Source organism: Gambusia affinis, linkage group LG11 (genome assembly GCF_019740435.1).
Source record: "Gambusia affinis linkage group LG11, SWU_Gaff_1.0, whole genome shotgun sequence".
Classification (NCBI taxonomy): Eukaryota; Metazoa; Chordata; class Actinopteri; order Cyprinodontiformes; family Poeciliidae; genus Gambusia; species Gambusia affinis.
Genome location: NC_057878.1, coordinates 15443292 through 15470136, shown reverse-complemented (window position 1 = coordinate 15470136; position 26845 = coordinate 15443292). Strand labels below are relative to the sequence as shown.

General features: G+C 38.5%; 1 protein-coding gene across 2 annotated transcripts; it reads right to left on the bottom strand.

Moving 5' to 3' along the window:
* Positions 1–982: 982 nt before the first annotated feature.
* On the bottom strand, positions 983–26451 carry zak (sterile alpha motif and leucine zipper containing kinase AZK). 2 transcript variants are annotated; one of them, XM_044131511.1, is made up of 20 exons: positions 26225–26451; positions 23607–23825; positions 22436–22523; positions 17491–17592; positions 16192–16257; positions 16068–16096; positions 15375–15512; positions 12537–12623; positions 11373–11447; positions 11172–11278; positions 7469–7604; positions 6593–6637; positions 6485–6515; positions 6262–6401; positions 6099–6161; positions 5280–5369; positions 3443–3559; positions 2673–2747; positions 2420–2564; positions 983–2326 (listed from the first exon to the last, which is right to left on the bottom strand). In XM_044131511.1, the coding sequence occupies exons 2-20, from the start codon at positions 23763–23765 to the stop codon at positions 1629–1631; spliced, it is 2391 nt and encodes a 796-aa protein (XP_043987446.1). In that variant the 5' UTR covers positions 23766–23825; positions 26225–26451; the 3' UTR covers positions 983–1628. The 2 variants fall into 2 exon arrangements, with proteins under 2 accessions (XP_043987446.1, XP_043987447.1); XM_044131512.1 differs by lacking the exon at positions 26225–26451 and adding an exon at positions 24283–24406.
* Positions 26452–26845: the final 394 nt, after the last annotated feature.

The window sequence follows — 26845 nt, the reverse complement described above, 5'->3', positions numbered from 1 at the left end:
GTAGGTGGAAAATCATAAAAATGAGCAGAAATAAAGACTGCTGCAGCATGTTTTGATCTATATTAATTAGATTTCGATGGACATCTTCCAATAAGGCAAATTTCCACATGGGCAAAGTGGACAGTTCATCCAACACTTTTTAGATGAAACCAAGCTAACTGAAAACAACATCGCAAAAGTGGTAAGAAGACAATCTCCAAATAGACAAGGAAAAAGCAAAGACTGAACCTTCGCCCACCCTTCCACCTCCATTTTTTTTTTTTAAGATGTAACATACCATCTGCAGGTTGAGTTTGTTTTAGTGTTTAAAGATCACATTAACTTTTCTATGCCTCCACAAGATAGAACAATAAGTCTGATGTTGCTGTGTAATATTTTTAATGTTCAGCATTAACACTTTGACCAAAGAGCCATTTATGAAGTAAACTGATATAAGCGATATTTCTGCAGTGTAATATTAAGATATCATGAGGTTGCCTTTCCTTCATTATCCACTCCAGGCTGCATGGTGGTGCGGTTGTTAGCACCATCTGCTTATCACAGGGTAATAGGCAGTCACTCTGGTTTTCTCCCACCATGTATGGAGTTATTTGCCCTTGATAAATTGCCCCCTACGTTGAGTGGATGGTTATAGAGGCCTGAGATGGATTGAGGACTTAGTCAAAGTGTGCCCTGGCTCTTGGCCACTAGCTGAACAGGCATGGACAATGGATAGATTACTCATAAGTGAAATATTTGCTATTGAGTAATTCGGATTATGGATTGTCTTTTTTAAGACACTTTCTGGAGGCCAGTGTTAGTCATTTGTCACTATTATCTATTTTTGAGGTTAAAAAGCTAAACCAGTATGCTGGTTCAAACACTAAACTCAACCCTGTTATGTTAAATAAATGCAGGGCTGGGCTAGCAAAATAACCCAGTGCGTTGTGTTTGTTCATCAGTTTTAAGAGAAAGATGAGTTATAAAATAATGAAAGCTCACATGTTTGAAATAAGATGCTTTATTTTCAATGGCCAATTAAAAAAAATAACTTTGTATTCATTACAAGTTAATCAGGTAAACGATGAAGTGTCTCTCAGGTCCCAGGTTATGTTTGCTGGATTTTTGTATATTTCAAAAAGAAATAAATTGTACATCCTGTTTTGACTGGATGGATAGGTCTTCTTGGCCAGAAGACTTCTATTTTTGTGCTTTACTTATTTACTTCTCTTAATCTTAAGGCAGTCGCTGCACAATGTGTTCAAAGCTACATATGAATATATATGTTCATAGCTACATGAACTGGACAGAAAATGATGTAAAAAAGCAGCGACAGTTCACAGACAAACCTCCAAAACTTCATTGTATTTTATTTTGGTATTGAGCTGCAATTTGCATAAAACAACAATTATAAATAACCATCTTAAAACTAGTCTAATAGTGGATACAACCAGCCCGTAAAATCTAATGAATTAAAGACAACATGATTTGTTTTGTGCAATAAATACATTCTGAGCATATGGACTCATTCATTTTATCCCAAGAAAGGACATGTAAAAGTAGTTGAAGCTTGACGCATACATCTCACACCTCAGTATGGTTCTCTTCCAGCATGCACTTCATGTTCTGATAGAAGTAGTTGGGCCACATTATGATCTTCCTCCAGCGCCACGTCCTCCCCTGCCTTCTCTCCTCCCTCGACCTCTGGCTGGTTTATTGTCCTGACGGGGCGGCTTTTTGTGTCGCTCTACTTTGATCCACCCTCCGTCGCCGGCTTTGCCCCCCTCTTTTTCCTCACTGGGGTTTCCTGTCACAGACCAAATACCCGGTATCAGCGGCGGGCGGCTCTGAGGTGTGACGCTGTGAGTGTTTGATCGCGCCTTCCCCGGCTGCCGTGAGCCTTTTCCGCCCTTGTTGCTTCCTCTGTTGTTTGTCCACCAATGCCCCCTCCCCTGCCCGCCTTCCACTGCTAATGCCTTGCCAAAGTAGCTGTTCCTCCGTTGGTTGTACATCCCTCCGGCGCTGCGCGGGCGCTCACGCTCCAACGTGCTTTCTGACGTAGTGCTGGACGGACTGCTGCCCTTAGACCCGAGGCTTAGCGGTGACAGTTTGGCCGACAGGCTGCCGGTCGGCGATGAGCAGCGAGAATCGGTCCAGGGAGAGGAGCGCAGGTGGTTTGGAGAGCGGCGCAAGGCAGCGGCGTAGGAAAACGCTTGGCTTTCATGCGCAGAGAGGAACTGAGGCAGAGTTTGGGCCTCAGAGCTGTTCGGACGAGTCGTCTTGTGGTTTGACTTCTGCGTCATCATGTGTTTGTGCCGCACGTTGTTCATCCATGCAGGATCAAAATCTTAAATAAACGATATGCAGTGCCCTTTGAATATATTGATTACTTAAAACAAGAGTATTTCTTTAAAGATGTCTTTTAAGAGAAGCAACTTACTACAGTTTGTTCTATCTCTGGGGTCTGCCGTAACTGGAGTCGTTTCAATGACCAGCTCCACGTTTTTTATCTCATCTTGTCCACCACTGTGGGTCCACACCAACACGCAGCTGTGTCTGGTCGACTTTGGTGACTTGACATCATTCTAATGTGTCGAGTGAAAAGAACACAATGGAAATAAATATGTAGATAAAAATTTTAACCGTCACACAAGATTCTAGGTTTATAAATTTTCTGTGCTAGAATGACTCGCCTCATAATTGACTGTGTAGTCTATTTTCTGGTTCTGTTCCAATCCAACGATCCATTTATCCATCAGGAATGGTGGCTGCAAGAATAACATTAAAAAAAATTAAACATTTGATAGTTGCAAAGACAATACATTCAACTTGCAGGCTAATTTACAATGCATTGCAAAAGTCTTCAAGCCTCTTTACATGTTTTTCTTAAATTGAGGAATTTCAATCTTGTGAAGAGGTTTAAAGCAGGATTACATCATAAAACAATATCCCAAGCTTCAGCATTTTATGGAGCACTGTTCAATCCACCATTTGTAAATGCAAACAGAATGACACTACGGCAATCTACCAAGAAATGTCCGTCCACCTAATCTAACAAGCCTGGCAAAAAGAGAATTAATTAAAGAAGCGAAACCTATGGTAACTCTGGAGTAGCATCAGAGATCTTCCGCTCACGTTGATGTACTGTAAGTTTTCAATAATAATAAGTTTTCATAAGAAGTCCAATTAGGAGTTTGCCACAAGCTATGTGTGACACAGCAAATGTGTGGAGCAAATCTAACTCTTCCCATTACATCCAAAACACTGTTTTCTATAAAGACATTTATCAACTCCTGCAAAAGTCATTTCATAGTTACGAGCCCAGCTCCCTTCTGTGTAAACCCGGAGGATGACTGTGACCTGGAAGACTGAGAATCCTGACTGACATCAATCAGGCCAAAATTTTTTCGCAATTCTAAAAACAAGGAAGAAAGGAAAAAAACAAATGATTTTCTGCCAACACCTTAGCCATCCGCAGAACTTCCACACCCGGCCTGTTGGCATTAAAGATGACATCTTTGATGTAGGTTACGGCAACCTCATCTCCATCAAGCTCCATGTACATTTTCCATTTGCAGTCCTGGAAAGAAAAGAGGTAACGGCAGGATAATGTACCTCTGCTTTACACGCATGACAAAGTTTCTAATTACACCATTATGTTGGGAAAGAAATTACTTCTTCTTGAACATAAATCAACAGCACAACCTACAGGTAGTTAACTGTAGCGACAGTTTATGGCTTATGAAGCCTCATACACATGGTGAGACACAGCAAACTTTTAAACTCACAAAAAGAAGAGCTTTTTAAAAATGCAACTTGATTAAAAGGTTTTAGAGAACATTTCCGTCTTTCCCGAAATTATGATGACAAATTGTTAAATAAATTCAAATTAAGAAAAACGCTGCATTTTTGGAAGAAACCAGCACAGGTTGATTTCTTACAGCGAGGAGTTTTTTTTTTGTTTGTTTGTTTCCCATGAACTGCTGCAGCCTGCGTACATCGTACTCCCTGGCACAAATCAGTGCAGTCTCTTTCTGCATGCAGAGTGCTGATATTGCAGTAATGAATCCTTCTTTCCTAAAGAGGTGGCCGCGGAGCCACAGGTCACCGCTTAGCCGTGCTGGGTTCATGGCTCGGGCCATTTCATTGTGTCGAGATCACAGAGAGAGACATCAGAGGAGTGGCGCTAACACACTCGTCTGAGGAGCCTTCGACCTCTCCTTCATCGTCCCTAGGGGCTGGAAGCGGCTCAAAGCACGAGCTTCGGCAAGCCTCTGGCTCAGAGACACACCAGTGGCCCCCGCGTTGGCCCCGGCGTCGGCCCTGGACGGTCGCACTGGGGGCTTCCCAGGTCCGCGCTAGTCTAATCACTCCTGCAGAAACAATGTCTGGTAATGATGCCTAGGACCCAAGTGCGTCTAATGACAACTCATACATAATTCAGCACCTTTCACTTGGCTGCACGGTGATATCCTCATTAGTAGGGGACCCTCAGTGGCTGTCAGATGGTGGCCGCACAATCGCAGGCTCTCATTTTGTCTTTGAGAAGTGCAGCTGCTTCCATGACATCGCCAGCAAAGAGGGGCAAAGGGAAAAAAAAAAAAATGCAGCGCGGGTTTGTTTTATTTAGTGCAAAAAAACCTTCCAGTTTGTAAAAACAAGGCTGACACGGAACCTGACACCAGGCAGGGGAAAATAATTAGCTCTCATTTTCTCAGCCTCCTGTTTCCTTCTCCCTGCTGTGTTTTCTACCCACTAAACCACCACATGTCAGAAGAAATGGGAGGCAATTAGCAGGCTCGTTTCAGCCCCGCCGAACACACTGAAAGAGGACTATTTATGATGGGACAATGAACAGCTGAAAGATTAAATAACGTTTGCCTTTTAAAGGAAAATGACTTCTGGCTAAATGGGCTATTTTTGATTAAATTCAAACAGCAAGTGAAGAGCGGCCCCTTTCTCCACAGTTTCACACCCCAACAAAGGGGCTGTGAGCGAGTCGAGGTGGATGTGGTACAAGGCTGAGAGTGAAATGTTTATTTGTCTGGTTTAATACATGTCTAGTGATGCCCTCAATGGCCAGTTTAACAGGCCGCCGTCGTGCATCTTCAGAACAAACGGCTCCAGCAGCAAGCGGGCCGAGGAAAGTATCCATTATTATTGCCCAAATGATCAAAGTCAACTCAGCATCTCTGTGTGGTATTCATTAATTGATGGTTTCACAGAGCCAATAAGGAGCTGCATCAGATGCTCACAGCTGCAGAACATGTTGAAGTCAATGTGTCTCTGTGCAAACTTACAGATTTTCCTGTTCCTGCTTTCCAGTGGTACCCAAACACCAGCTCCAGATTGACAGTTTTGCTCTGTTCCACCTCCTTTTCCAGCTCATCCTTACAGGGGGAAAAAAATACAGCAAACCCAAATATGAGCAGAAAATAGAGATATACCAAAAAAAATTAAAAATCAACTGGTGACTGGCCAGTAAGAAACTCAAAAACATTAATTCAGCATAACCAGTAAGTCATAAATAACCACAAAGCTCTATCTGTTTGATGTAAAATAAATATTCAATTTGGAAGGTGTTATGGAGAACAAATGACTCAAAGCTAACTATTTCAGTCACTGACCTGTTTAAACAGAAGACAACAAATTTTCAGCTTCAGTCTGTTAAGCAACACCCTGGATTTGAAAATGTTTTAATGTAAAACTTAAAACAAAATTTATGGCTGTTTTTGTAATACTAGCTGGCCTAACCAGGCTAAATGCTAAAGTTGAATAATTGGATGCAACTCAATTCCATAATACATGAAATTAACCATTTTTTTAGTCTATAATGTAATTTCATCAGATTAAGTATTAGCAAATTTAGGTCATAATTGCTTATTTCCAACTCTTTTGCCATTGTCGCTCTTAAGGTTTAATGGGCATTTGCCAAATAACTAATTAACTTTTGCTCTTGAAAAGTTTGATGCAGTCATTTCTTACAGATCATCCATAAACACAATTGACTAAAATCGCTACTGTCAAGTTAAGGTTTTCAAAAAACAGGAGATTTTGATCAGTGCACTTGTCACTGAAAGCAGACAACAGTTCTCAATGAAAAGGAAGAAACTCCATACCTTCAGCAGTGGTGGGAAGTGGAGAAACCCAAGGTAATCATTAGTTAACTTTTCAATCTCTGCCTGTTAGGAGGACAATTGTTTTGATTTTACAGTAATGACAAAAAGGAATAGGCTTTGAACCTATGCTTTATAGGTTATCAGGTTGTAATGAGCGCCTTGCCTTAAGGTGCATGACGTGACCTTTGGACTTGACTCCCATGTCCTTCATGTCTGTCTCTGTGAGCAGCAGCAACCTCTTCCCGGTGATGTGGTTTTCTTTGAATAGGTTGGCGTAAAGCTGCATGTCACACGTTCCATCTCCTGACACAAACAAACAATAAATGAAGAGCTGAGAGTCTGACATACTCAGCGTGACACTAATAAGATGCAAGAAAGGAACAAACCTGCCCCAAATAAGTGCTGCATCCAGAAATACTGTAAAGGTAAAACAGGAACTGCATTAGTTTTAGCTGTTAAATGATAAAATAGTTACAAAAAACAGTGACACTGACCACATGCTCCTCTGTCCATGTGTATATGTCAAGGGTTGGCAGCAACTGCAGAGAAACACAGATTGAAAGATTATAGCAAATGATTATGTGTGCAAATAAACATCAGGTGTGCTTATAATTTAAGAAAATGTCAAAATGCAATATGGAGATTTTTGTTTTTTTGTTGTTTTTTTTAGCAATTTTACCATTCATTTTACCAGGAGAACTCTGTTTATGTGATTTTATACTCTAAATACTAAACTTGTCGCTAATATTCTAGTGTACAAGATTTATGCTAGACTATATCATCTTATTTATGAGATTAATCTATTTAACATTATTTTACACTATTTTGAATGTAAAATTTCTCTAAAATAATCAAATAAATAAAAAAGTCGACCAACAAACTCCCCCTTCCTCTGTTTTGAGCCGAGGTCAGTCAGATAAAAAAAAAATGAAACAGCTTGTACTTTTCTTACCCAAGTAAGAAAGTGCGTCTCAAGAACTGCACTCCACCACATCCCGAACAAATTGGCCAATCTTAATGTCAGCAAAATGTCACTTCATCATAAAAGCCTGGACTTCTCTAAGCAGCAGGCTCACATTGCTGTTTCTGCACAGCATGGCTCTATACATCCTGAACACAAGGCCCACAGGACGTGACATCCATAATGTCCGCAGGTGGAGGGTTTTAAACATATCTGATCATCGTTACTTGTTTCTTGCAGTTTGGATCATAATATATCTAAATCAAAAATAATAAATTATCTGCGAGGCACTGTTAAAGCATTCTCCTAGAAATTGGAATGCATGACTTTTGTATTCAGCCATTTTATCCCTAGAGCCTAAGAAGGTTGAAGGCAGGTCAAAGTGAACAGCAGATCATGAGAGACTCACTGGAGTGTTGGACTGTTCAACGAGTTTTCGCTCCCACATCTTCAGACGGCGCTCCCGCTCCTTCAGCTCCTGCTCCTTGGTGCTGAGGTCCCTCTCCAACTTCTTCAGCCGCTCAAGAGTAGCTTCAATCTCACACCTTCAGCACAAAAAACATCGGCTTTTAGAGGTTGGGCTCATCAAGATGTTTCCCATCAGCAGACATCTATCTGCACACTTTAACATACAAATCATTTTCCAGAATTTTTGCAGCAAACATTTTTAATCTTCAAAAACAAGAAACTGGAAAGAAGGAAGAGAGCAAGGAAGAGCAGAAGGATTGACACAGCGATGGAAAGAAAGAGACAATAAATAACAGAAAGGGAGGTACAAAGAATATATAGGCAAGAATGAAGGAGACTAGTAAGAAATAAAGGACGGAAAAAGCAGCTGAGGAACAAAGGAAGGACACGAGAAAGTAAACAATCAAGGTAAATTCACCAGTTAGCAGCAGAGCTAACGTAGGAGTTTTAATTAAGGCCCTTTTGTTGAATTTCCTTGAATTATTGGACAATTATTGCACGGAGTGAATGTAGAGAAACAAACAAAAAGATGCTAAAATTTCTACTCTTTACTTCACACATTACATTTTCTGGGTTTCTATATACAATTGCGGATGCCACCATCAAATATTTAAAAAAATATTTAAAATGGAGAATTTAATGTTCCATTTAGCACCGAGGAGAATAAACCAATTAAAGTTTTGAAAGAGTCACATTTTTATATTCTATACATTTGAGCATTGTGTCTTTTCTAAACATATTCTTTCTTTTGTTTTTTAGGTTGTTATTGCACTTCCGATCCAGTTGCGATGTGGAGATAAAAGCTGGATCTTTATTTTGTTTTGTTGTGAATGTTGAGCAACAGCTTCACTAGTGCCTTCCTTGAATAAAACTGCCTCTTTATTTGCTCAGTGATAAATGTGGCCTTTTTTGTTGATGGGGTTCAAGACTGTTTCTACTACAATTGCAGATAAGTCTTGTCGATGTTGACACTGATAACACACCTGTCAAACAGGGAACTCAATTGATGTGTTGAGCTGTCCCAGAACGAATCATGAATTAAACCAGAGCACAGCTCTGCTGGAAACCCATTAATCCTTGGAAAAATCCAGTGCGTTATGCTCTACTCACGTTGGATAACTTTATTCTGTCCAGCAGGTGGAGCTGCACAAGCTTCTCACATGGTAATGATAAACAAATATTCTCCAGGCAGGAAGGGCAAACCTTGCTTTTCCTGTTCTTTCAGTTCCTCCACTCTGAAGCTTCGCACTAGAAATAACCCTGTGTTGAACCATGTTACGCCTTCCAGAGTGATGAACCTTGTTTTAATCTTTTGAAGTTGTGTGGATAAATACTATTTAAGCCTTTCTGGATGTTTATTAAAAAAAATGCTTTTTGTGTGTTTAAAAGAGGGAAAATTGCATGAATGGAGTACAAAAGAAGACGTGTCAAACTTTAAAACTTTACCTACACCAGATGGATTGTTTACATGGGAAAGATGTGTTTTAGACAAGATTAACTATTACCGCACAATATCTCCAGGGGGACCTGAAGGATGCATCCTCTCATTAAAACTTTTTTAGCAAACAATTCTTTGGGAGTCACCATTTTGGGGATAAAATCCAGATTTATGTTTCTAAAAGTGTACAAGCCTCCCATAGATTTAATAGCAGAAATGGGAAGAGATTATGTTCTTGTGACAAGCTGTTGGTAAGTAAAGTTCCTTTTTTCAAAACTGGCATTGCTCAACCTATATGTGTTGAAACAATGACAAGTAAATTATTCTTCATTTGATTTTATTTAAGAGGTAGTAGCTAAATGGCTTAACAAATAAAAAAAAATTCTGAATATGATACAAACCAAAATAATTCATAAGTATAACAAAAATTGTATTTGGATTTGTGTTTTCTGTAGCTCTGTATGATATCCTTAAGCTCCTAGTTAATAATTTAAGGCTTAACTGCTCTAAAAGCTGCACACTTCAATGAACATCAAAAATGAACTTGAGGGAAATGAGACATGCATAGAGATGCAAAATTGAAACTCCTAGTACAGGGTGCAGGGAGCATAATTGGCTGTGAATGGCTAAATACTTGGGGCCTTTTCTAAAAATCCTTAGAACTGCCTATTTTATAGTTCAAATACCAAAATATGGATTCATCCACAGAGTGGAAACCATGTTGGCTTTACCGCAGAAGCTAATATCAACGGCCTTCTTCATCTCTGTTCTCTGAGGTCCACCCAGTCACCACCGAGGAAAATAAACAGTGCTCCTGGACAGAGTGTGTCAAGACATTTCAGCTTGCCAAGCTGCATTTTTTTCTTGAAATATGTTCCACAGACATATCCATGAATACTGAGCTGCAAATATGTGCAGGTTCACTGACACTGACACTAAGTGGGAATGCAAAAGTATACTGATTTTGAAAACAATAAAGTAATTTGATAACACCCAATATTTGTCAGTTGTTGCTGACTTTTTCAGTATCAGTCGAGTATTTAAAAATTAAATCAGACAAAGCATGGTGATGTTAGAAGTTATCTAAAAAGAAATAATGTTTTCTCTGCATGTCGAGAGATGATTAGTTTATTAGCACAATGAGAAAAAGAGCTAGACTTTCAGTAGATATATAGAATGCAGAAATGCAGAATGTTCAAAACATGAGCTCCATAATAATTTTTTATTTATTTTAAAATATTAGCAAAACCTGTTCGAACAGTAAATCTCCACAAACTGTTGATGTTGTCACCTCTGCTCCTACCAGGAACATAAGGACACTAATTCCTAGAAGGTTGGAAAAAAAAGAATAAAAAGAAAGAAACAAAATAAAATTTGGCTAAGATCCAATCAAATAGTTGAAACTTAAAAAAAGAGATCAGAATCATCTGCAAAATGTTGATTGGCGTATCTCTATATATACATATTTTATTCAGCTAAGTAATATTCATTTAAAGCCCAGTGAGTGAAACCACGATACGGATGATTATGCTGTCTTCTTAAATACAAAATCATTAGAAAAATTACACAAAAGCAGTAACTCTCTTCAGTCCAGCCAACACAGAACCTCTTCATCGTCTTTGCCTGTTCTCTTCAGGCACAGGTCTCTTCCTTTCTGCCATCATCCAGCAAACTTTCTGTGCAACACATTCTCGCTTTCTGCTTTCCAGCTCTGAAATTCTCTCCACCTGCAGATGGCTGCCTGGACACGGTGCAACCAGCACAACTTCTCAGATGAAAAACGCGAAAAACTCCTCAGCGAACAGACAAGGCCCGCAGAGAGGCAGACAGAGAATAAAGTGACAGCTGAGACTCAGGCTGTGCTGAACATCACCAAACACCCAGCTGCTCATACAGGCCAATTAAACACTTCTACTTGAAAAAGATGGTGATTATTTTTAGGGTCTTATGGGTAAAGAGAGGAAGTATATCCAGATGGATCATTCTCTGGGGGTTTTCATGTCTTTATGTAGCTATCAGTGTAATTATTAAGGATCTATATGCACGATCTCAAGCTCTTTTTTATGCCTGGCGGCCCCCATCAGCTACATTTCCACATCATTCTTAGCAAACAGTTGCACATTATCTTAGGCTGAGGCAGTATACTGGCAAGAGAAAAGTGTCATAAATGCATTTACAGGCTGTGCAGAAGAGCTGATCACATTACCTCCATTCAGCCTTGTTGTGAAGGAAAGAGTTGCACTGTTCAGGAAGTTGGCTGTCTTTAGCCATAGACTCCAACGTGCACAGGATCTGCTTGAACATCGGCCTTTCCTGCATGGATATATAAATGTACATATATTTATTATGACTCTCAGGAAAACACACATTCTGCATGTGTTTGAGTCTGACTGCAACTGTGACTCACTTTTGGCTCTGCAGTCCAGCACTTCCTCATGAGCTCTGCGAAGCTTTCTGGACAGCAGCTTGGGATGGTTAGCCTCTGAAATATCCACAGGACAGAGTAACTTTACTCAGAGTGTCTAATACTTTGACTTAAAACATTAAATCAGAGAATTAAGTCTACGTTCTTCCTGCTGAGTAAAACAATTAAAATGGCAGTATTATGTATTTTCCAAGAACATGGTGCAATTTTAGAACACATTTAAATAAGTTACATTCAGTTTTTATAAAAATGCTATATATATCAAATAAAAAGAAACTTTACTCTGCAATTTGTTGCTTTGAAACTGTCCTCTGTCTCTTTAAGAAGCTTCTAGTATTTCTGACATTCCACCTCCAACAATTTGTCACAACAATATCTCTATTACGACCATTCTCAAGAACGTTGGACTTAGAAGTAGGTTGTATGATGAGCTCAGCGGATGCACAGTTCCACCAGGTGTTTGCTAATTGCTGCTGCCGCTAATCTGGAGGAGCTAAGTGGGGAAAGCTTGAGGGAGGGGTGCTCTGTGAGGTGGAAGCTCCAAGGAGGAGGTTAGTGGAAATAGGCATCCACGAGAGATCCAGCATTTGTTGCAGGTCAGTGGGTGTGGCTGTATTGGTCTCTCCGGCACTAACCAGACAGAGAAACTGATCTCACAAGTCAATACAGTTTAGATCAAGAGATCAAAACTGCAGACAGAATATTTTTTTTTCCTCTATTTCCAAACTAGTAGTCTGTGATAAACTCCACATTGTGGGGTGAGGCCCCTGAGATCTTGGAAAACTCAGTTTGGCTTTAACAGTAGAGATAAAGGGTTGATACTGGCTGCAGAATCTCATCTTGGTATCTGTGAAGTGAGATTGCATCCAATAACAACAAGGCTGGTTATCTACTAAAGTAGATGCAACCCTACACCATCACACTGTCTCCACCACAAGTGGCTTGGCATTGACTGAGAAGTATTGGCAAAAAAAACTGTTTTACTAGTAGTATAACTATCATTATACAGAACCATTGTTACAACAAAGAACAAAATCGACACTTTTACTCTAAACGTTTATGCATTAATTCATCATTTTAAAAAAAAGAACCTAAAGCTCACAGGGTAAGAAATGTATATCTGTATAAAAGCACATCATAAAATACCTCATTTTTCTCCACCACGAGCCAGGCTACTTGCAGGCCTTCGAGGCCTTTAAAGGGTATTTCACAGGTTAGCATTTCCCAAAGCACCTGCCGACGAAAGTTAGGGAAAAGAGTCAGGAAAGAAAGTAATAATGCACACCCATGTACCGTTATCACATCAATACATGCAAATAAATTTATTTATGCTAACAGCGCATTGTGTTCCACTCAGGATTTCTAAAGGTAAAGGTTTAAATAGTTTGTGTCCAGAATGTGGGGGGTCTGGCGAGATGTCATATGTCCTTTTCCTGACCCTAAACATGTACAAGCCCTGGATTCAGAGAGGTTTAGACCTGGTGATCCCTTCTGGACACCTAATTGATTGTTGTTTGTTGTTCTAGAGCTGACCACACCAGAGTACCAGCAGGGCAACATTCTGTCTGTAAGCAGACTAATTACTGTCCAAGATCAGCCCAGTGGCGAGAGCAGCAACTGCAAACCTGAGATGTTTCAAGTCCACTGAGGTGTGTACAGGGAGAAGAGGAGTAGGGAGAACACTCACACCTAGGGGGCGCTGGTCCTGATGGTACTGAAGCCAATTAAAGTCCTTAAGATGAGGAAGTTTAAAGCATATAATTTGACTATAATTTTTTGAACTTATTTTTTTCTTGTCATCTACAGATTGAAAAGACAATCCTGTAATTTCAAATGTTGCATCAGTATAATTACAGAAACATTTAACAGCAGTAATATTAGCCTGTTTTCCTGAGGCAATAAAACATTGTATTTAGTTAATGCTTATTAGGTTATTTATGATGCTATATGGTATTAGTTATTTAAAGATAATGTCACTTTGTACTTAAAATGTTAAAACGTTGTGATTAAAAATAATTTTACAGCAGATGAGACCAAGAGTGTGATTTCTTTTTACCATATAGGATCAGGTTGGTTTGGATCATTTTTCTCCCTAAATAAATAAAATTCTAATTTTAAAAATTCATTTTGTACATACTCATGTTGTCTATGTTTGATAATTACATGTAATTGATGATCTAAAACATCATCTCAAGTGTGGGGGAAAAAAGCAAAAACCAGAAGTAAATCTGGAAAGAGGCAATTGCTTTTTTATGGCACTTGCACCATATATGAGTATGAGTGAAGGGAATTGTTTGAAAATGTAATCTACATGCTGAATGGATCTTTCTACAGAATACTGGATCTAATTTGCACTTACTGTACAAATTAAGAGTGGCTCATTAGTCTAAATTAAAACATTTTTTCCTGTCCTGTAGAAAGTTTCATGTTCTCTGATAGAAAGTTTAAAAGTGTAACTGAGAAAAGACAAATTTTATGTCTACTTCCAAATACCCCGAGGAGCTTTTAAGATCAATGGAAAAAACACAAAATTTCTAAGACGCTGTTCTTCTGCAAAGGTCACAACTCCTGCTTTTGACCACCCACAAAGAAAAAAAATATATAAAAAGTGCCTGGCAGCCAAGAGAGAGACTAAAGTGCATTTTGTGCAAATGTATTTACAGTATTAAAATTTTCCACAAGTTTGATTCCTCTTTGCTGGAAGAAAAAGCCTGTCACTCAAGTCTTTATTTTAGAAACAAAGTGGAGTCCAGATTCTTCAGCTCAGGCTTTTATCTTCACAGTTCTCATCAATCCCTCTTAGGACCTTTCACTTTGCATCTGATTGCCACTTAATTGTATCGGCTTATTGGTAGGACAAATCAATCAATCAAAAGGAAGAAGACTACAAATATAGTCAGGAAAAAACTCGGGTTTAGGAATGACGTCACATTTCACCTAACTGTAATGGAAAACTAGAGAGATTTGTTTGTTGATGTGATCACTCTGCATCCCCTGTACCAAGCAGAAAACTGCCAAACGGCCGAAACCCAGAGTTCCTTTAAATCTAGACCACATATGTCAGAGTCAAGGCCCGCGGGCCACATCCGGCCCGCGAGAAGATTTTCTACGGCCCCTGGGATGATCTTGATTTATTATTAGAACCGGCCCGCTGCAAGCCGGCACCCCGTCTGAAAAAATGCGAGATGCTGTAGCGCACCCCGTTCGATCCTCTGGCCCACCCCGTTCGATCCTCTGTGCACGTTCGATCCTCTGTGCGCTTCCCCGTTCGATCCTCTGTGCTTCCCGTTCGATCCTCTGTGCACCCCCGTTCGATCCTCACAACCCGTTCGATCCTCTGGCCTTTTCCCCAGTTGGACTAAAAGTCCAACTCTTTAGAGTTGGACTTTTAAAAGAAACATAAATCAAACACTACAAACATTTTGATGTATAATGATGGCACTTATTATACAGTGCCATCACAGACACCACACAGTCATCTCAATTGATGATTGTGTGGTGTCCTCTATGACTTTGTGTGTTTTGTTAATATGTAAAGCACTTCGAACCGTATTGTTGCTGAAATGTGCTACAAATAAACTTGATTGATTAGTGATCAGGTAAAGATGTTCAGAAATCCAAATCAATGCTTTGGCATAACATTTATCACCACTATTAGTGAACATGGCAGACATAATGTATTGTTGACAATTCTAACTACACTGTTTATTTTTTTTCCACTGTTCGCTTTTAAAAGAACCCTTTCAAGAAACCAAAAAAATTGCAGGCTTTATAAGTTAGTTGCGTTGCTATTGTGGATATTAGGGACACAGCATCAGTAGTTTTCTTACGTGAGAACGTGATTATTTCAAGGCTTAACAGCCGTTTATCTTGTGTGCAAGATTTGTACAAAATTTTAATCTTAAAGAAAGTGGTATAAACAAATATGCATATTTTGAAACTGAAAAGTGAAAACATTTACACCAGCATGTTTTATTAACTCACCACACCGTATGAGAAGGTGTCACATGTCTCTGACACAGGGAGGCTCTGGATAACCTCCGGAGCCATCCAGGGAAATGTTCCCACTAAGGACATGTGCGTTGTGTGGGATAAGAACTTAGATGCCCCAAAATCACATATCTGAGTTGACAAAAACAAAATAATTAGAACTGCTTAGTGATATTTAACATATAATAATTGCATTGTATTATAAAATATGATGAACTTAAATTTTTTCACACAATTTTGGTCACAATGAAAAATAAAACAAATAGGACCAATCTTGAATTATTAAAGCAAATGTAAACAACAGTAGATATGCCTCAGACACTCATCAGAGAACCATAACCTTGATTCTTCCAGCTACCAGATAACTAAAAGTCTTAACTGAATTTTGAAAACCTTGAACTGAAATGACAGTAGTAATTTTTGTTTTATGTAATTAAATGTGATCCAATATGCCCAGTAAGTTATACAGGCCACACTTCCAGTGACCAGTTACAAATGTAAAGTTAGTCACTGCCCTCTTGTGTTCGAGCTGCAGATAAATACAAATACTTGTATTTTCCTGCTCTAAAACTTGGACAAAACACAACTAAGATTTTGCAAAATACCATATTTTAATGTTTGTATTATTATTATTATTATTATTATTATTATTATTATTAAAACAAAATGAGAAATGTAATAACTTACCTTGAGAACTTTGTCGGCGCCCAAAACAACTGAAAAAAGCAAACATAAAAAACGTCTCTAAGTCATAACAGATGTAAATGTTGTGAACTTGATTTAATTCGTGTGTAGATATGAAATCCGTTACCATTCCTGGACTTCAGGTCTCTGTGGATCACCTTAACCGGGGCCTCTGAATGTAAATAATGCATTCCTAAAACAGAGGAGAGGAGTGAGAGATCAGCAGAAACTCGCTTTGCATGAATTGCTTCTTGTCCCTAAACACACGCTGCAGGTACCAGCAGGAGCCGTGAAAACCCCGAAAGGGAAAATGTTTAAAATCAAAATGCTTTCTAGCATTCAGCAGGTTTTCCTGTGAATCCTGTGAGGAGTTTAGTTATAAAACTAAAGTTATAAAACTAAATAACTCTGTTAACAACCAAAGCCAGCAGCAACAAATCAAACATCATATCTGACTGTATCACTTTAGGATGAATTTAAAGAATCAGTTACACTTCTTCATTCATAAAATCATAAAAGTCATGTTTTGTCATTTGATAAGATTTATATGTATAACTTATCTTAGACTGAAATAAACAGAATAATTTATGACGTTTTATGAGTGCGTGTGGATTATTCTGTTATTTAAACCATGTGGGTGGATTTGGATGAGTCATGTGCTTCAGGTTGCATTACTAATAACAGACCAAGAGACGCCATTTAAAACAAACCAGTGAAGTCTGACTGGTTTCTAATTTATTTGTTAAATTTTATCTATCAGCACAATACATAATTATCCAGTAAGAAGGTTCAAAACTAAATAAGTGTCAAGATTCAGATTTCTGAACAGTTTTTAAAACATCCTGGACAATTGAGTGCAACACATTTACCCTGAAATTTTTTTTTATATATTTATCCTCATAATTAGAGATGAATAACAGTCTCAAGTCTTTTTGCAGTTTCTCACAGGTTTTATTCCATAATGTTCCTATATTTAGCTCCAACCACCTTTCCATCAACTGTGACCAGATTCCCTGACTGTGCAGAAAAAAAGCATCCCCACAACAAGATGCTGTCACCACTATGTGATGTGTCCAGGGTGATGTACAGTGTTAGCTTACCATATAAGGCAGAATGCTTAGTTTTGGTTTCATCTAAACAGAGCAATATCGTTTCATAACTTTGCCCTGCTTTCAACATCTCCACAACTTTATCCCTCACTGATCTGCACAGCACACATTTCGGTTTTCATTTGTAAAAAGTTTTAAAACTGTCAAATTATATGTGTAGTTGTAATGTGACAAACTCTAGGAGAACGGATACTTTTAAAGGCACTGAACTTGCTGTCTTGTCACCTCCAAATAATTTTTCTGTTCTTCAGTGTGTTGAGAGAAAGAATATCTCCTTGTTCTTCTGTGCTATGATGAAGAAAATAACTCATGTTTACCTTTAGCAATCTCTGCAGCCCAGCTCATGATCTGGCCCATGTCCATCTCCTCGCTCTCATCGCTCGACAGGTAATCATAGAGGGAGCCACCGCTTGCATACTCTGAGGAAACATTAGGAAATGTGTCTCTGATAGAGAAAAACACCAAGAACTCAAGTTTTCTGAGGCTTGTTTAAAAACTGACCCCACACGAGTGCCAGTTGACCGCAGCGTCTAGCTCAACCATTGAACTTCCTGCTGCCCTTTGTCTCTTCTGGAGGTATTTGTCACTTTCTAACAATCCCACAACACAAAGGAATAACCTCTCTGGCCTGTTTTCAAAGGTTTCACTTGCATACTTCTAATGAGCCATTAGCAGGATATAAAACTTGACAATCACACTGTGCTCTGCAAAATCTACTTTGCAGGAAAAAAAAAAAGAAAAGAAAAAGCCCAAGACGCTGGAAGGAAGGCTTTGATGAAGCTTCTGTATATCAAAGATATGTAGAGCAGGGAACGTTTCATTTGTAGACAGGGGCTATTTAGGTGCTTCAATAAAGATAAACAAGCAGCAGCTAGAACAGCAGGAAGGCTCTGTTTGTGCATAATAACCAACGATATCGTAATGCGGTACTGTAAACATGCACAGGCACCAAGACAGGAGCCTAATTAACAATCATAAAAGTCAAAAAAAGACTCATTATTACAGCGCCGGACTTTATGGGGCTTCTTTCTACTTTCACAGCAGAAGAAGGAGCGTGTCTGTAGATGTAAATACTTGTTTCTTACAAAATTACTTCCTTATTTCGATTAAAGCTTTTGCACTTTGCACCTGAACAAGTTTGTCCACATTGCACAGATAAAAGTGATGTAAAGCATACTTTCATTTGAGCTCAGAGAGATGAAAAGGCTAAGTTAACTTACATTTAGTCAAGCAGGCAAACCCACCTTTACCCTCAAACAACAACTCAGCGAAACTCATCAAGTTTATATTGCTGCTAGGTGACAGCAGATATGGATAAACTCCTGCAGGTCCCTGAGAGACTTCATAGAAAGAGGAAACTGCTTGTGTCAACATTCAGGGGCAATTTCTAGCAAGGCCGATGAATGAGGACCTGGCAAAGCAAACAAGTAAAACTTTTTATTTTTTTTCTGTTGATTGTGCTAATTAGATTCTGCCGTCATAAACTCATACATACAGCTTGCCTCGCCGCTGAAGGAGAGCTCAGGACTTTCTCTAACTTTTCTGAGCATTTTCCTCCACTGTAACCGGAAAAGCTTGTCAACATGGTATTTCGTAAAAATAAGAGTCTGTAAAAAAAAAAACATCCATGTTACGCTGTAATGCAGCTCTTCTGGGAATAATAAAAGTTTTTCTTCTGCTGCTGTTCCAAGAAAAAGGACAACCTTATTTCAGGACAAACATGTCTGCCTTTTACTGGAAAGCTGTTGTTAACATCAGATCAATCATAATTTTAATTTAAAACTCTAAAATATATCCAAAGATTTATGAACGTGTACATTTTGCTGCAATGGTTTGAGGAAGATTTATTCATGTCATTTTTTTTATGGCAGTTCTGTGAAAAAAATGTAGAATATTTAGCTTCCAGTTCCATTTTTTATTCCACGCCGCTTAAATTCATCCATCTTTTTATTGCATTTTACACATCTTCACATGCACACCCCTGTTAAAAAGCCAGCATTTTGTGATGTAAAAATTACACAATTCTAACTTATTTCCAAACATTTTCTGTGTATAATAAGACATTTATGTTGAACAATTCAAGCGATAAAAAACTAATTTGCTAATAAGAAAATTCTTAAATTAATCAGATTTTTAGCTCCTTTGGGTTTTATTTCAGTATTCTGTCTGTTGATGGAGTCGATCAGCATCACACATCTTGATTTAGGAATATTTGATCACTCCACCTCCCACTGATTTTTTGTGAGATTTAATTCTGGTCTTTGACTAGACCATTCCAAAGATGAAAAACTATTTGTTGAGTGGGATGTTTACCTGGACTTACTGTAACATAAAAAAAAAAATAATTTATTTTCAGTCTAGTTTTTTTTTTTAATCAGGCAATTGATTTTAAATCATTTGAAAAAAAGCAACCTCACAACACAATACTGCCACCTCTCTTCTCTGCTTCACTGTGGGTCCAGTGCTCGATGGATTAAATGCAATGTTGTTTCTTTTAGATGCACCATCAGAGTCCACAGACAAAACTTCATCAGACCATAAAATTCTTCCTCAAGATTCTGGGAGAGTTGTGCAGAGATGTTTTATTTGGAACAAAATGATTCTGTCTTGCAACCATATTCCTGTGTGTGGAGAACGCAGGAGATTGCCATCACGTGTAAACCACAAACACTCAGGAATTTCTGCAGCTGCTTCAGTTTAGATGTTGGCCTCATTGGCAGCTTTGCTGACCGGTTTCTGCTGCCTCTTTTTAGTCATATTTTCAACAAGTTTAATATATATTTTTTTTTGTCTAACAAATTTGTTAGTTTTTCACTATAATTTTACAGAATAACTATCGCATTGTATGTGGGAAAAGTTGTGAAAATATTATACTTGGTCTTAGTTTTGCTTCATAAAATCCCAGATTAGAATGTTATCATAAAGTTAATCCATATCAGTTCTTCAACGCAAAAAGGAAAACTGGGCCTCAATCTCTCTCTATTGCATGGATATCTTTTTCTATCACACTTTTTCCTCCCATTCAACTTTCCATTTACATCCTTGAAATTGGCGCCTTGTTTAGCAGAGACATTTTGTGGCTCTTTCTTCTTGTGAAGAGTCTCAGTGACTGGTGGACAACAGTCAGGTCATCACTGTTATTGTAGGCCCTAAAATAGCCTTTCATTGATTCAAATCTTTAATTGCATTTATTATAAGCTATTATGATCAAAATGACCAAAAGTAAAAGTATCTATTTTAGTGTAATGGCTGAATTTCAAATTTGAATTATGAGAACAATAACTTTATGGTTATACTGCCAAATAATTTACTGGTGTAAACTTGATGAAAGGATGTGAAAGGCCTTGCTCAGGATGTGGGTGCGAGTCTTATAGCTTTCATTCACAGCATATTTCCTCAACAAAGGCTGATCTTTGTTCAAATATGGACAGGACATTAATAATGTGGGAGGGGGCTCTGCTACCAAGAATGTAATCCTTTCTAAACTTCACAGATTTTTGCGCACTGAGTCACCGAACACAAACTGTTTGTTTTGAGTTATTTTCATTGTACGTTGAGCAACCAGGTCCAGACAGCAACGTTTTCTTAATGGCTCATTTTCACATCTTATATGGACACCGGCTGCTGTCCGAACCAATCAGAAAATAAGAGTACACATGCCTACACACGTTCACATCTGCTGCTGAGGCGTGAGGACACGTCGTCTCCAATCCCAAAAGATCCCTGAGGATCAGACCACGTAATCTACATCAGACGCAGCAGATCACCAGCAAGTCAACTGAGGTTTCAGTAAAATTAAAAATAAATAAATCATTAAAATCTGTCAATTCTAATAATAACAGATAAAAGGTTAAGGGAGAAGAAGAGTTGTGTATCTTTTTTAACTCTTTGGTAGATTGTTTTATATCTTTTGGTGCAGCCACTGTGCTTCAATTCACTGGTTAAATAATTTTATATCTTAGTTCTTTGATTATAATTATAGAACTTTTTTTTCTTGGCCTGACATTTTTACATTCTGTTATTTTTTGTTGTTGATGTTGTTGTTACTTCCTGATAGAAGCCTCTTATTGTGGTTTTGCCTTCATTGTCTAACTGGATTTTCTTTTCGTAACACTTCACCAGAACTGCAGAGGAGCCTTATCAGATTTCACAGAAATAAAAGACCAATGACATGCATTGCGATGAAATCAGGTCAGCAACTTTTAGCTCAAACTGCTGTTAATAACTGCGACAGACTGGCGACCTGTCCAGGATGTACCCCGCCTCTCGCCCGGAACGTTAGCTGAGGATAGGCACCAGCAACCATCCCGACCCCATTAGGGACACAGAGTGAATAGAAAATGGATGGATGGATGCTGTTAATAAAACAAAGCTAACTGAGATCAATAATGCTTCTAAATCCATCACTAAAGCACAACAGGCCTGTAGTAATCACCTCTATATAGTCAATGACCTCAGCTATAGGAACAACAGCAGAAGCATCGTCTAAAACCACAGAAAGGGGTTTTTGAACTGTGGTGAAGTAAAGGAAGTTGTGTGGTGCAAAGCTTTTTAAGGCTGGCCAATCCGTGAAGAAAACCAACATCTTAAGAAACTTTTAGACTATTAAGTATTTTGCAAAAATGGGCATGCTGTGGTGGTGTAGGGGATAGCGCGACCCACATTTGGAGGCCTTCAGTCCTCGATGCGGCCGTCACAGGTTCAATTCCTGGACCCGGCGACATTTGCCACATGTCTTCCCCCCTTTCATGTCAGCCTACTGTCATATAAGGGACACTAGAGTCCACAAAAAGACCCCGTAGTGGGGAGAAGAAGAAAAAAAAAAGTATTTTACAAGTATGTTTAAAGAAATGTAAAGAATGTTTCAGAGTCAATGCAAACTTTCAACTTTGGTGCAATCATGCAAACTATTGTTACTTCCTTTGAATATCTCATTTTATTTATGATTGCCTGATTCAATAAATCTTTGAACATATTTTCTACTTTAAGAAGGATTTTATGCAGCACTTTGTGGTTTAAACAACTGCTTCACTTTTTGCCCTTTACATTTTTGGCCCTGAACCAAAGGAAGTAAATAACACTGTCAGGTACACAGAAAGGCTGTATGATCATTTATACTAAACATGATTATGTTTTTCTGTATTTGTTCACTATTGCTTTTGTAGAAATGCATCCAAGACTCAGCTCTTTATTTATGTATTTTTTATAACTTTGTGTAGTGTTTGATTTTTCTATTGGAGGAGGATTGATGTTTAAACTCACCGGTGACGATTCCATAGTTGGGAGCCTCAACAATCGCACCATAAAACTGGATAATGTTCCGGTGGCTAAGGACACTGAGGATTTCTGCCTGAGGAAGAAGAAGAGATAAAAAATCACTTTAAAGATGAAAGTAGGTTAAATTGCTTTTGACTTGGTCTGAATAAAAACAGCTACCTTTAAGAATCAAACATGTGACTTGTTTACATTTTGCCTGCAGCACTATTTGCAGAAATATTTTGACGAGAAAATGTATTTAAAAGTGTGAAATGTTAGCAGGGATTTAGACACAGATCTTGAAAACAGCACCTGTTTGTGGGTGATCATGACTTATGTTACAAATGCAGCATCAGTCCTCCTAAAAACTGTGAAGCAGAAGTTTGGCTGGAGGCTGCAGCTCCAAGGAGGAGGGGGTTTGTCGGCATAGGCGCTAAAATCCAAAATATTGTAGGATAATTCAATGATTAATGTCTGTAATATTGTGAGCTGAATTTTTTAGTAAAGAAAAAAAACATTTTAAAAATTATCTTAAAAAAATTACTTTGAATAGCCTGTGAATGTACATTTCATCCTCAATTGATTAAAAGTGTAGCATATATAAAGAACTATTAATGTCTAATTTTTGCCCAGAAAAGCTTACATCTGGTGGTTTCTTGAATGAACAGAAACCTGACAGAATGAGTTCATTTAATTGTTATCACAGTCTATAATTAAGGGAACAATCGGTTCAATGTGAAAGGATTACATTATTATTTTCACTGAACAATCATCTCTTTAGCAGCTGAGTGAAGTTGAATGGATATCTGTGATCTCTTACAGTTTCATAATAGAAACAATGGGCAATATTCAAAAGCTCAAAGGCCAACCCGTGTAAAACAATTTCCCCTGAAAAGATTTCAAAGATAAATCTTTTTTTGTCCTCAAGAGAACTAGGGTGTGCTTTCAAAGACATTTCAGGATCAGTCTCTGCAGTAATTGGGCCAAACACTTTCTTTCCTTTGGCAATAAATGTTTCTTCTTGCAGCACATTTCTCAGAGTGGGCGAGCATAATGACCATGAGTGATGGGTAAAGAAGTCACCACATCCAGCTAAATGGGGTAGTAATTAAAATGATTACCACACTGACAATTAAAAAGTATATAAAAGGGGACCCCGGGCAATTATGTCTCCTACCTCGTTCTCAATCTTTAGCAGTTTCTTCACTGCTACCTCTTTGTCCTGGGAGATCCACCTGGCCCGGTACACGCTCCCGAAGCTGCCGCCGCCGCAGTTCTCGTAGAAGAGGATGTCATCGAACGGGATGTGCACGAAGGACGCCCTGGGAGACGACATCTCATAATGACGCTCGGCTCCGACTCAGCTTCACGACAAGCGGTTGAGTCCAACCTGCAGCTACATGAAAAAAACCCCAGATACATCAGTTTTGATCAAACTCAGCTAAAATGAAAGGCTACTTATCTGCTTGTATAGGGAGACTGGAGACGATGCAGCCACACACAGACTTTTCCTTCATTTTGTTTTTTTTTTGTTTGGCTCAAGCAGGGATTGTGAGTAAAAACCAATGCAAAAGCAGGGAGGGATCCTCATATTCTCTTTATCTATCCAAGCCAAGAATGAGACAGCTCTGCTCATGTTGAGGCCAAACATGATTTGTAAACCCATGTTGGGAGCTGCCACAGCAGAATCCACAGATTGATTTTCACCTCCCTTGTTTGTCTGCAACAGCATAAAAGCATCTTGTACAAAAAAATAATAATAATTCCATCATTACAGGAAATTGTAGCTCTGTTATTGTTCCTGGGCTTCCCCATTTACGGCGGAGCAATTACAGCTCTTAAAAGGCTGTTACCTTGGTCTTCATTGGGATTACTATCCATCACAGTGGGAAATGTCTCCATTGTCACAGAGGGGAGTCGCCGCTTTCTGCTGATTTACTTGTATTCATGCTATACTTAGCTTCAAAGCAATTTGCTCAGTAGCCCAGTTCCCCAACCTCCAGTATTGTCCGACCACTCAAGAAGCCAGGGTTACTGGGATATGGTGGCACTCCTCCAGTCACTCCTCCAGTCATTGCTGCAGGTTTCTCACCTGACAGCAAATACTGCTTCAACGTGCAATCACATCTGATGGCCAAATAACAAATCCAGAACCAGCCTGAGGCATAAGCAAACTAAGCAGCTGCTTAGAACCTCTGGGACAAAAGAGGGCACTAAAATATGCTTGACTTATCAGCAGAAATACAGATACAAATATATTGTACTGAAAGTTTTTTTATTAAAAATAAGCCTAATTTTGAACTTGATTCAAATTTATCTGTATATTAGGCTTAAAAGAAACATTTAAAAGAAGCAACAAACACATTACTTGTCATCAAATTAAATTAAACATCAATTGCTTAAATGTTATGTTAACAGATCAAATGCAGTGGTTACAAATTCTCATGTTTGATTTCTGTTAAACAATAATTAAGAGCTAAATAAGTTTTTCTACTTTCTGGCTGAACTGAACATGCAAAGATTTCAACAAAGAAAATTTCAAACACCAATTTTTAAAAACAACTCCAACACTGCACAGCTGAGAGTCAACAAATAGTGTAAAATCCTACATTAATAATCCTAGCTCATCAAAATTGTGTTTCATTACGAAAACATAATGTGAGCCACATCAAAAGATATTCACTGGTCATTTAAAAATTGGTGCCAGCTCAATATTTGAGAAAAAAGCTTTAATTTACTGATATGTGTATGATTTCTCAGGAAAAAGTAAAGCAACTTTTACTGTAAAGTGTTCAGATTTAACTGCAGATGTCCGACTGTCATCCTGAACGAACAGATGACATCCAGGAAAATGAAATACATTTCCTTTCTAGTTTCTTAGTTTTTGCACATCCTCTGACTAATTTATGACCAACTGAATTATTAAGAGATTTTTAGTGCACTGTATAACACAAGTTCAAACCAGATAAAATATAACTCTAACTATAGATACATTTTCTGCATGGTTGTATTAATTTGTTCTAATATGTTTTTGCAAATGGGACCTGTTTATTCTGTAACATGCTTTTAATTGCTGCCATTTACATAAACTGTTACTTTTTACAGCAACAACTTCCTCACTGAAGAGCGGTCTAAAGACATCTGTTGGTGCTCATAGATGGTGTGTTCACTAATCTGCCTCTGGACAACTGACGACCAATTAGGGCCCACCAGACGTAAAATTGCCTGACTCTGGTCATCATCTCTTTTCTCAATGCATCTCCAAATTTAAAACCAATTTAATCACATCTGCTAGCTGTGTCTGTGCTGATAGTCAGTTAACGCGCACTGTAACTATGAATACATTTTACATTTCTCTACCTGTTTTTTTTTTCTTTACTGAAAACACAGTGAGCACACATTTGTCTACGCAATTTATTCATCGACTTAGTTATAACTCAGACTGTCACGTCACTAAAGTGGCGTTGTAGCAAAAGGCGTTCTATATGAATTCAATGGTTGAAAAAATGTTGAAGGGCCCAGATCAAAAACCACATGCAGACCTTACTGTATATTATAAATGGATAATTGCTGCTTACAACATACGCAGCCTAGCACTGAATTGCAAATAGTAGATATTACGCAGCAGTTCGACTCCTTTGCTCCCTAATCTACTGGAAATGGGTCTTACTACAACTTGTCCGTCTCCACATGGCAGCAGAAACTCTTCCAGCCTGTAAATTTGCCTTCCTTTCCCACTCAAGGGGGAAAGAGGAGAAAGTCACGGGCTGGGAAGTTGTTAGAAACTTTACATACCAACATTCAGAGTTCGGTGTGACGCCTGGCAGCAGCGGCTCGGTGATCCTGGTCGCGCCGGGCACGAAACAATCTTAAAGGAATACAACTGGTAGTTCAGGAGAAATCACGTGTGACGTTTTTTCATTTCTGATTTCTCTTTCTCTACCCCAGTAGTTTGACTGGTTGCGCAACTCTGGGGAAGCGGCTAATTCAGCAGAATAACCCATTTTCCCAGCGACCAAACTGATGACAACAGCTCCCCCTGCTGGAAGACAGTGGGATAACCTAACACTTTTCCAGATATGTTTACATGACAATATTGCCAGAAGTGGGTGGAGTAGTCAGAAATTATGCGTAAGATCAGTATTACTCCTGTATTTTTTTTCTCAAATAGAAGTAAAAAAAAAAAAACAGATAAAAAGGGCCAGTCTAGTACTGAGTAATTGTTTGATCATAACATCTTTTTAAACGTGTGAAAATAATGTAACAGGACAGACCAATATAGGAAAATCATGTGCAAATTATGATATTTTAAAGGAAAACAATATAAATGTCACATTTATACAACAAATTAAGACAGAAAAAACACACATGTCCAAATGACTGTTTTCACAAGATAAGCTTGAAATCAGTACTTAC

What these genes read in the sequence shown, in the direction of transcription:
- zak (XM_044131511.1), bottom strand. Translation starts at nt 23,765, where the DNA reads ATGTCGTCTCCCAGGGCGTCCTTCGTGCACATCCCGTTCGATGACATC. An exon ending in CAACTATGGAATCGTCACCG is followed by an intron (nt 17,593 to 22,435) that starts GTGAGTTTAAAC and finishes ATGTTTCCTCAG; the next exon opens with AGTATGCAAGCGGTGGCTCC. An exon ending in AAGCAGGAACAGGAAAATCT is followed by an intron (nt 3,560 to 5,279) that starts GTAAGTTTGCAC and finishes TTTTCTTTCCAG; the next exon opens with GACTGCAAATGGAAAATGTA.